Below are 11617 nucleotides of genomic sequence, written 5' to 3' on the forward strand. Positions count from 1 at the left end.
CGCCGGCGCGGTAATGACGTCACTGATCGCCGCCGGCGCGCCTTCGTGACGCAGCCCACGGCGCAGGGGAATATGGCGGTGCTGGGGGAGTGTGTGTGTTGGGCCACGCGACCGTTGCTGCCGGTGATGCGGACTTGGGAACTCGACGCGCGGCGCTGGGTCCGGGCGCTGCGGCGCAGCCCCATGAAAGTGGTGTTTCCATCAGATCAGGTCGTGGAACGGAAGCCCGGTCCCGGGAAGCAGCCTCGGAAGGCGGCGGCAGAGGCCAGTCCCCGCGAGCAGCGACTGAAGCAGTCGCGTCAGGTGCCCCCATCCCAGACCCCCAGCACCTGGGAAGAGTCGGGGCTTCGCTATGATAAGGCTTTCCCTGGAGACAAAAGGCTGAGGTGATGTGTTCCTGAGGCTTGTGGAGTTTTCTCGTTTCTCTTTCCTCCTCACAACGAGACCTTGACCTCTTTCCTCCCGTTGGAGGACTTCTTGCAGCACAACTCGCTGGTTTTTATTATGCACGGAGGGCAGGATAAGTGTCTAACAGTTTGTTTTTTTCCCTGCGAAGCTCTTCATGTCTGTTAGAACTAGATGTGTCTCCGTAACGAGGATGTTGGTAATTACCCGTCTTTTTGTTTCCACCCACAGCAGTGTGATGACAGTAGTTAAGTCCAGGCCATTTCGGGAAAAGCAAGGGAAGATCCTGTTGGAAGGTCGTAGGCTGATTGCAGATGCTCTCAAGGCTGGTGCTGTGCCCAAAGTTTTCTTCTTTAGCCGTCTGGAATACATAAAGGAGCTGCCCATTGAGAAGCTGAAAGGTGTTAGCCTCATTAAGGTGAAATTTGAGGATATCAAGGATTGGTCCGACCTAGTAACACCACAAGGAATAATGGGTCAGTGGTTATCCAGTGTGTCTCTAGAAGTAGAGACTTGGGATTATTTGTTCATATTTGTCTCAGGGCAACAAATTTTATTTAAACCAAATTCAGAATATTACTGTGCCTAACCTTTTCTTAAGACACCCAGAAAAATACAGTTCTCAAATCTGTGCATCTTGTATTTTCAGTGGAGACTCAAGCCATTTTTTTGTCATTTGTATTGTGGTTTTTTTAATAGTCTCTAGGGACTAATCAGTCTTCCTCAGACCTTATTTTTTTGGGGTCACTTCTTCAACCTTAAGTGTTCAATTAAAAATTAAGAAAATGTTGGGAATTCCCTGGTGGTCCAGTTGTTAGGACTCGGTGCCTTCACTGCTGCGGGCCCAGGTTCGGTGCCTGGTCGGGGAATTAAGATCCTGAAAGCCACGAGGCACGGCCAAAAACAAAAAAATTAAAATGTTTACCAAAAGATTTACCCTCTATTTCCACAAAACCTCTGCCAGTGTGGTAATACCTATATATTGTTGACCCCCTTATTCTAGAAGCAGGTCTGAGCAGTAAGCTGCAATTTATTGCACTGTTTAGCCTGTTGAACAGGAAACCTTGTCTTCATTCGATTGAATCCAACTCAAGATTCTAATAGACTGTCTGTTAGCACTTAGAAAGTCTTTTTTCTAAATATGGAAAGACTAAACTCTTTATACTTTTTTGACATTCAAGATACGAGAATCAAATGTGTGAGTGTAGAGATTTCTCTTGGATAGTAAGGGATAGTAAGGGATAGTTGGGACAGGGAAGGCGTTTTCTTCAAGATTCTAATGTTTAGGCCAGGGCCTCCCACACCAGTTGTGCGTGCATATTCCCTGTAGTGGGCTCACTGTACAGCTATTAATTGGGAGCGGAAATTCTGGGGACCGTCTCTTGTTTCTGAAACCCAGCAAATCCTAGGAATCTGTGCCCCCGTGCCCAGAACTCTCCCATAGGGTGGGGACTTGGACTACTTAAGTCCTCCACTCAGTCTAAGTAACTGTGCTCTTATTAGCTGTAGTCGTCCTTGGTAAGGACCCGGGTTTGATCTCTGGTCGGGGAACTAAGATCCCACAAGCCATGCAGTGAGGCCCAAAAAGAAAAAAAGAATAACTAGGTTACAGAATAATTTCACAGAGTGTGATTTTTTTTTTTTTTTTAGGTAAAAGAAAAAGCACTTATATATGGGTAGATGGACATACATGTAGGGAGATGCATGGAACAAGTTCTGAAAGGATACACTCCAAGGTTGAAAGCAGTTGTGAGGGAGAGGAGGGCACTGAATTTCTCGATCAGAATGTCTCCACCTAGTGTGTAATTAAGAATACACAAAGAATGATAAATAAATGAAAAGTCAAATTACTCCCCATGCCCACATCAGACAAACGAACCACCTTTTTTGTTTCTTTAGGGATTTTTGCCAAACCTGACCACATTAAGATGACATACCCAGAGACTCAGCTTCTCCACACACTGCCCATATTGTTGATTTGTGACAATCTCCGCGACCCTGGGAACCTGGGGACAATTCTGCGATCTGCTGCTGGTGTAGGCTGCAGCAAAGTGTTACTCACCAAAGGTAAGAGCACCTGTTACTGGGTGGATTAGGTGGCCGTTTGTACGTGAGCTGGCTCTGTGGGCAGACATGTATGTATTTGAATCTTGGATCTGTCCCTTGGTAGCTATGTGTAAGTAAGCAGTATTCTGAATGTCAGTTTCCTCATCTGTAAAGTGGGCATAACAATCTACCTGGTAAGGTTGTTCTAAGGATTAAGTGAGATGATGAATATCAAGTACTTAGCACTGTGCCTGGCACACTCATTCATGTTGATTATCTTTAAAGTTATTTTGACACCTGCTACGTTATTAAAGAACTTATAATTAATCAGGGAAGAAACAGATGCTGGTTTGAACACTTGGTTGTCTCCTCTCGTCAGAAATGGGAATTAGTAGCCTTGGTTCCAAACAGACTTGCCTAACAGTTGGGACATGCCTGAAAGGGCTATTCCAACCCGGGGGGGTGCGGGGAGGGAGAGGATCATTCATCAGAAACAGTCAAGCTACCATTTGGTGTAAACCGAAGTGGTCCCATTGCTGAGACTCGCCTGAATTGCTCCTGCCAGCTCCTCCTCCCAGTCACGCCTCGCTGGGATGCATCTCTCCGCTGGGATGAGTGAGGTGCGGGGTTCCATCATCAGTACCCCACTCACCTGCCTCCCTGTTGAGACCTCTGAGAGCAGGTGTGGTCTGGGAATGCACCTGTATAATCCAGGCAGTGTGGTTTCCACATTGATGCTGGCGGATGGTGTGTGAGAGGTAGGGAAAAAGTAGGAACACTTGGTGTGGTGGCCAGTGCTGAGGACACCAGGATGAGGGGGAGTCTCATCTTGTCCCTTGCTCCCACCGGTGGAGGGGTCAGACTAGATGGCGCCCCTCCAGTCTGGGCCCCTCTTCTGCCCGCCCCTCCTGCCACCTCTTGGCACACAGCCCACTTCCCATGCCTTGTCCCTGTGGTTGGGGATCCATGTGAACAGTGTACATTCTGCATGTCTTTTTTTCCCTTTTTAAACTTGGTTTGCCTACTTAACCTATCCTGAAGTTCGCAGGCTAACTTCTAAGATAACTTATAATGAGGAGACTCGTGCTAACAAGTCGGGGAGGATAGCGGATATGTGGTGCCCTGGTCCTGCTGTCTCCTGACCTGTGGGAAAGGCCAAGTGTCTGCTGATGCATAGAGGTGGTTGGGTTTAGCATGACTGCACGGAAGGGAGAAGTGTGTATGGAAGAAAGGGCTGTGGCCTTGGTTCTCCCTGGATTACTGTAATTGCCTCCGATCTAATTTCCCCATTTCTAGCATCTTCCTTGCTCCAATCCAGATTCAACATGGAAGCCAAATGGGTCTTTCTAAAACATAAACCAGATTTTGTCACTACTTTGCTTAAAATCCTTCAGGGTTATTATATTGTCTTCTGGATAAAATCCTAAACTCCTCAGCCTGGCATACCCAGCCTCCTTTAAATTGGTCCTTTCCTGCCTCCAGTCTCATCTCCCACCTCACCCCCATCCCACCCCCACTCAGTAATTGGCCCAATTACCTTAGTTTTTCTTCCCACTTCTGTAACTTTGTCCTCTGACCCGGTCATTCTCTGACAAAACCCTCCTAACCTTCAAGATCCCGCTCAGTGTTGTGTTCTCGGGTGGTTTTTCCTGATAGCCCTGCTTTGTACAAGGGTTTTCTATTACCTTGTTCATGCTTCTTTTACATCAGTTATTACTGGTAGTGTAGTCACCTGCTGAAATGTCGTCCCGACGCCATTGCCCACTCCATCATGAGCTCCTTGAGTTTGGAGACTTTAAGGCTCTCGCATCTCCCGCCCAATGTCTGGCACGTGGTGGTAAATGTTTCTTTTGTTTCTTTTGTTTTTTGTTTTTGACCTCACCACATGGCTCGTGGGATCTTAGTTCCCCGACCAGGGGTGGAAGCACTGAGTCCTAACCACTGGTCCACCAGGGAATTCCCTGTGTGTGGTAAATGTTGAAGGGATGAATAAAATCTGTTTCAGCACTAGCAGGAACGAATCCTCCAGTCCCTTGGCTGGACAGCACCATAGCTGGGGAGGCAGAGGTCCCAGCCACCAAGAAGGCCACGCTAGGACATTTTTTGTTTTATCTCCTGATCCAGAATTAATCTGATTTACTTCGAAGTCCCCATGTCTGGGAAGGTTTGTAATGTTAATTGGATCCTTTTATTTTCTAGGTTGTGTGGATGCCTGGGAACCCAAAGTGCTGCGGGCAGGTATGGGTGCACATTTCCAAGTGCCCATCATCAACAACCTGGACTGGGAAGCAGTGCCTAACTACCTGCCCACCGACACCCGCGTCTACGTGGCTGACAACTGTGGCCTTTACACGCAGGCCCAGGCCCAGATGTCTAATAAGGCCAGTGACTACGGCTGGGTATGTGACCAACGACCCCTAAAGTTTCACAAGTATGAGGAGGAGGAAGAGAATCTAGAAAGTGCAGCCAGTAAAGGCTGGCTCCCTGAACTTGAGGTCCAGAGTTACGACTCAGACTGGACAGAGGCACCTGCAGCTGTGGTGATAGGTGGGGAGACCAGCGGCGTGAGCCTAGAGTCCCTGCAGTTGGCTGAGAGCACGGGGGGCGGGAGGCTGCTGATCCCCATCGTGCCTGGTGTGGACAGCCTGAACTCCGCCATGGCTGCGAGCATCCTGCTCTTTGAAGGGAAAAGACAACTGCGGGTGAGGGCGGAACACTTGAGCAGGGACGGGAGTTACCACTGAGAGGGGACGTGGAAGCCAGTCCTCAGTTCTGGGTTGTCTCTGTAGTTATTGGAAAAATAAGAACTTCCCTGACTTTCTGCTTAGCCTCAAAAATAACAAAGGTCAAAATTCCTCCTGAGATCTCCGTCTTCCCACCGACTTTTATATAGGTGTGTGTATGTACGTGTGTGTGTGGGTAAGAGAGAGACAACGTAAGTAAATGCTCCTCGTGGCTGTATGTTTTTAAAAATTGTCCACCAGGGAGCATCTTTGTGCCCAGAAAGTTGCTGAGGGCATCACCTTGGGTAGGGAGGACCCCTCCCTCCACAGCTCTGCAGTCGTGGGGTGCTGGTTAGAGGCCGGCCTTGGTCACTCACTCCTGTGATCATTGGTCAATGGAAATTAAACCCCTGTGAAGTGTAGACCAGCAGATTACATTAAAAAGTTTTATTTCAGTGTGGTCAGTGGGTCTCAATGCCTGTCTTTTCATCTTTGGCCTGGTGATGAGGACATTGCTAAGACACTAATGACCCGGGAAGCTGCGGGCTGCAGGTGATGGCGTTCAGTAACCGGCTCTTCTTCTGGCTTGGCTGTGTAATCTCTGTGATTGTTAATTCAGGCCAGGACTTAAACCCTGTTTATGTATGACACAATTTTTCCCCCATTTCTGGTGAAAGAGCTGAATTCATCAGGTGGTAGTACACCTTCTTAGCACCTCTGCAGATATCTTTTTGAGAACTTGGTTCAGAAAAGGAGGAAACAGTTCTTAAATCTTCAGCTTAATCCTGCATCTGTCAGCAAAGCTGTACCCTTTTTACTAGCTTCCTGTTGTTAGTCCTACTTTGTATAACACTTTTGGTTAAATGTAATGACTTGTTTACATTAACCCCCCATCCTGCATAAACAGAACTGTTAGGAAAATGCCACTGTTCCTGGAGGCTGTGTGAACAGAGGCTTCTGTGAGGGGAGAGGCTGAGGTTCTGAGGATGAGAGCTTGGGGCCCTTGAGCCCACAACTCTGCAGCAAGACCCTGCTGTTCTCTCTCTCAAACCCCCAGGGGACCAGGGCAAGCTGGACCCTTACTTACCAAGTGCCAGCGGGATGTAGCCAGGGACACGAGGGCAAAGGCAGATGGTAATCGCTGTGTGTGTAAGTCACCGTGCGTGGGTGAGGTGGGATGGCGGGGACTGGAGGAGGGGACCTAGTTCAAGCAGTGCTTTTACCACCACAGCGAATATGGTTGGAGTTGAGGACAAAGATACTAGCAGTGTAGTGTCACCACGTCCCTTCCATACAGTGGCCCCTGTCATGGTTGGGGTTCCTTGGGAGCCCTTCAGCTGCTCATCACAGGGAGGTCCAGCGAGTTGCAGTATTGCCCAAGACGAACCGTGGACCCCTCCCTCCCGCCTTGGCTCGCCCAGCTCCCTGGTAAGACCAAAAGGTCACGCATGACCGTGCCCCAGGTGGTGCCCCAGGGGGATTGCTTTGTTATGTTTGAGGGGAGGGGTTTTTAAAGGAACAATCTCTTTGGTTGGCTGTGCTCTCTCAGGCTGACTGTCCAGAAGCTGCCCTGGTGTCCCACTGTGGTCTGGGGCTGCCCAGGGCCCCGACAGATGTTGGGTGACAGGGGCCCCCAGAATGTTCTTGAGACTCTACCCCCCGTCAGCTTTTAAAAAGTAGAAAAGCCCACAGCCTTTATGCTGTGTTGAGCCCACAAAGGCTGGAGCCCTCTGCCAGCTTCACAGCTATAATGCCCATCACACCAGCAGGCGAAATTGGGGGCGGTGGACACCGGAGAACGATACCACTCTATTGACAGTCTCCGAACACCTTGGAAAAGTGCTAAAGAAACACGTCACTAAAAAGAGGCTCACAGAAACTAACAAACACACCATTGTAAAGCAATTATACTCCAATAAAGATTAAAAAAAATAAAAAGAGGCTCATGCCTTTTCAGCATGAAACCAGTCTCCTGCAACTTTTGTCCCTGGGTTATTGTTCCTGCTGACTTGTATTGCAAAATAAAAACCAATGAAAGAACAACAAACCCTATACCTTGTCTTTGTTCAGGAAAACAAAGCACCACAGAAGAGCACACCTACAAGTCATTCTATCATCCTGGGTGTAAGAAGGAAAAGACATTTACATCCCATTCACTTTATAGTCCATGACTTGTATACCATGCCTTGTCAGTTCCTTTTGTATATTTGTGGGTTTAACTTAGCAGAGGGGAGGGCAAATTTTCCTTTCTTTAAAATGATTACAGGGGAAGCAAATGGTGGTGAAGTTGTTTGCCTAGTGATGGAAATTAGCCATCTGGAATTCTTCCCAGTTTTGAGGCCAATATTTATGTCACCATTCCCCCAGGAGACAGGAATAAAAACTGAGCAGTATATGACAAGTAAAACACATTGCTTGGCTGAAAGAGAAGCCTTCAGAAGGCTGGCCAAGCTGCCCCTTGCTTTTGTGTTGCATGTGGCTGTAATGGTGCTTTCTGCCACAAGGGGGCAGTCACGCCTCAATCACTCCCAACCCTGAAGGGAAGGGTGGGGATTTTTCCTGGTTACAACTTGTGAAAGAGGACGGAGTCAAAAGTCTCCCTCCACCACAGTGGGCCTTTAGCAAGCTGTTTGTGCTCAGAGGTGCTAAAGTTGAAGACCCACCCACATTGTCATTCATTCTCGGCAGAATCTGAAGTATAGAACATGGAACCAAAAACTAGGGAGGAAATGGACAGAAATGGGAAGTAGCTGCCTCAGAAGAAACTAGCACATCTTTTCCCCTTGAATGGAGCCTCTGGGAAAGCAGCTCTGGACTAATGCTGATGTCCCCAGGTGCCTGGAACTCACACTGAGAACCCACTGCCTCGCCCCGCTTAGAGTTTCAGGGCAGGGGAGGCAGAGAGGTCCTCTTCCCTCCCCCAGCCGTGGCTACTAGCTCATGTTAGAATCTCAGTCATTAAGGCCCAGAGGATAAACAGACCTGGGGGAGTGGTTTCCACTGGGGCCTTCTACCACCTGCCCCAGGGTTATCAGCAACACCCGATGTCACCAAAAGCTGAACTGCTCCACTTCTGTTGTTCCACCACACGAAGACCAGGATCAGCACCTCGCCCAGGGTTCCCCGACTGGTGCTGAAAACCACGGCTGTGCTGTGGGCCCCTCTTGGCCAAGCTGCCTCCACCCGCTGTGGGAGCAGAACTGACTGGCCCACCTGAAAAACGTGTTTTAAAGGACACACTCATGTAGACACCTTTAAACTCCAAGATCTCACGTCCTCTGCATCAGTGAACACTCAAAGAAGCTAGAAGCCAGATATGCTGCTATGGGTGACTGACAGTCCCTGAACCAGGGTCCCGCGTTACCTTGCAGCAGCTGCAGGCGCTCATAGCCTCAGGAAGCCAGGCCGCTGCTCAAAGGCCAGGTACTGAAAATGGGCATACATCACGCATGGTAGCAGCTCTGTTCTTCACATCTGTCTTGTAGGGAGGAGCAAGTTTTTTCAACTAAAGCCTCATAGTTGGAGAAGACCATCACCAAAGCTGATCCTTCCTCAAAACGCAAGAAGAGAACTAAGGTTGGGAGAGACGTGGCTGCAGCCTCCCAGTCTGGCCTCCCAGCCGCCCTTGCACCTCTGTGACCCCAGGCCGGCAGAGTGGCTTGACTGGCTGGGGACTTCATATCCTCTGATATCAAAGGAGATCTGTTTTGGGGGACTGGGTCCTAATCATGCCTCCTCCCATATCCCACTTCTAGCCCGTGTGGGTGACTTACTTGTGTGAGGCAAGAGCGCCCAGGAGTCAGACCTGAGACCGGCTGCCTTCCTGGGGCTGCACACTGGCCTACAGGCCTGGGGACAGAGGCTTTCATGAGGTGGCACATTATTGCATGGAAACCCTACAGCCCCTCAGAACAAGTCCCACCCAAACCTAGTCACACGTTTCCTGACTCGGGAAGTATTCCAGAAGGCCAAGATGGTGAGAGATACTTAGGCTGAAAAATGCAGCAGTTACTTCTCTTCGTGCTTTCACACTCAGGCATACCTAGAATGTCCTGATTTCAGATCTACCCTCGTAGAAGGAGAAATCCCGGCCATAGAGTAGAGCCAATATAATATTTTCCTACATCCGAGCTTTTTGTTTCCTGGAAAATATTCTACCCTTCACACATGCACCACTTGCTAATAATGAACAATCAATAATGAGGCGAGGGGCTTCCCTGGTGGCGCAGTGGTTGAGAGTCCGCCTGCCGATGCAGGGGACGCGGGTTCGTGCCCCGGTCCGGGAAGATCCCACATGCCGCGGAGCGACTGGGCCCCGTGAGCCATGGCCGCTGAGCCTGCGCGTCCGGAGCCTGTGCTCCGCAACGGGAGAGGCCACAGCAGTGAGAGGCCCGCGTACCGCAAAAAAATGATAATAATGATAATAATGAGGCGAATAGACAACAGCCGTTTGTCCCCAAAGCATTTTCCCTTGAGCAGCCTGCTTGGAGGAAAGCAGTGGGCGCTCTTGTCCCTGTTGGTGTCAGCAAAGAGGGACTTAGGTTTGAGTGCTCACTGAACACAGCTGCTTCAGGGTAAATGGAAGATCCTGAGCTCCGGGTTGTCCTCGGTTCATGCCGCAGCACCGGAGAGAAGCTGCAGGGGCACTGCCGGACCTCCCACGATCCACACGGCTCGCCGCCGCCCCGCTCAGCTCCTGCTCCCAGCGGGCAAGCGGGCCTGGCCGAGGGGGAGGCGACAGTGAACAGAATGCTTGCGTGACTGGAGGGGCTGGACCAGCTCCTCGCTCGGGCCCCTCCCAGGGCTGCCACTCCAAGCCCGCAGGCCTCTCCACGTGTACACGCACACGCGTGTGTAGTTCTCCTTCTCCGATGACCTCATTGGGTCCAGCTGCTCCGTTCCTGGACCACATTCTACTATGTCTATCACTGCAGAATTCCGTTTGCTGCCCTGGAACAAGGCCGCAGGAGGAGAGAACAGCTTTTCAGTGGCTTTAATTAGGCAACAGGAAAAAACACAGTCTGGCTGAAAATTACCACTTGAAGCTTGGCTGATGCCAGAAAAGCAGAACAGGCTCCCTGCGCTTGGATGAGGAAGAGTCATTGATTGCGAGGACACACTTCGGGCGGGGGTAGCAGGCAGCCCCCTCACTTCTGGAAAAGAAGCTGATTCTCAGTCACCCTGTGGCCTTTACACCTGCCCGCTGTACATGCCAACCCCACACACATACTTTTTTTCTTAAGCAGATCTTTATTGTTGGGGACAGGTAAAAAAAAAAAAAATCTCAACTCTGTTGTGAAAATGGGTAGAATCGGATCTGGAAGTCATTGTGGTGAACACAGATCTGGAACCCCAGGGCGGCATTTTTACAGCCACCATCCTGCCTCAACCTGCAGGGCATGGCTTCCCTTGCTGCTGGCGGAAGACCTTGAGTATGTCACAGCTGGTGTTTTAACCTGCTTCCGATTAGCGACAAGAATTTTAAGATATTTTGGAGCTGCTTAGTGGGAATTAAGATGCCACCCACTTCGTCTGCATCAATAACCTTTAAGATCTCTCGCACTATAGAGATCGGGATTTTTCACTGGTGAGGTGATCCTCCCCCAGCATTTTTCCCCCAAAGTCGGCCCCGTATAACCAAAAGCACCTTATGGTAAACCTTCCCATTGATCTTAACCTCCACACCCCCCTCGAGAAGGGGAATTCTGGTGTCAAGGGTCCAGTTGACATTAGTGGCAAGTAGTTTAGTCGGCCCTGTATGGACCGTAGAAGGATCAAAAATGACCTAATTTTCTGCTGCAGTGACTTGAGAGGACTCCTCCTCAACTGGACTTTGTTTCTTTTGCCCCAGAAGGTTAAGCAGTTGCTAAGAGAGACCACCTTTGCTCCAAGGCCATCATGGTACAGGGCACAGACAGAAATCCCGACCATCCTCCAAGTGAGGGTGACCTCACCTCGTCCCCACACCCCCCGCCCCCCCCAGGGAGACACTAGCAGGGCTCTCAGAGCAGCCCCTAGCCCTAGGACAGAGCTAGGTTTGAGAGTCTCCAACGACTGCCCCACTCTTCACAGGAGAACCCGTGCTCGACTCCTTGTGTTTCTCCAACTGGCCTTCTCAGGCTTCTGAGCACGTGTTCCCGTGAAGGGGGGGAATGAACATGTGTCCACAAGGATGTCTGTAATCTGAGACTCCACCCCCTGCAATAGCAAGTCAAACCCGGAGAGGTGGCGGCCAGAGCTCCGGCGGGGGATCTGCCTCTGGCGCTCTAATCCAAACGAGCATCCCGGCTTCCAGAGGATTCGACAGATGACCACGTTAGGGCTTGGTTCTCAAAAATTCTGAAACATAGCTGCCAAATATCCGGTGAAAGTCAAGAGGATCTTGTGTGTCCCCCCCGCCCGCTGCCCACCCCATGGAGCACAGCACAAGCCAAAAGATTTTT

The 11617-nt window shown here is 50.1% G+C and overlaps 1 protein-coding gene across 1 annotated transcript; it reads left to right on the plus strand.

The window, feature by feature from the left end:
* Positions 1-72: 72 nt before the first annotated feature.
* On the plus strand, positions 73-5313 carry MRM3 (mitochondrial rRNA methyltransferase 3; the record flags this gene model as incomplete). The annotated part of the gene is made up of 4 exons (XM_079724983.1): positions 73-386; positions 637-881; positions 2305-2472; positions 4651-5313. 4 exons carry the CDS (start codon positions 73-75, stop codon positions 5193-5195), a joined length of 1272 nt encoding a protein of 423 aa, XP_079581109.1. The 3' UTR covers positions 5196-5313.
* Between the last annotated feature and the right edge of the window lie 6304 nt (positions 5314-11617).

Source organism: Hyperoodon ampullatus, assembly GCF_949752795.1.
Source record: "Hyperoodon ampullatus genome assembly, chromosome: 19".
Lineage (NCBI taxonomy): Eukaryota > Metazoa > Chordata > Mammalia > Artiodactyla > Ziphiidae > Hyperoodon > Hyperoodon ampullatus.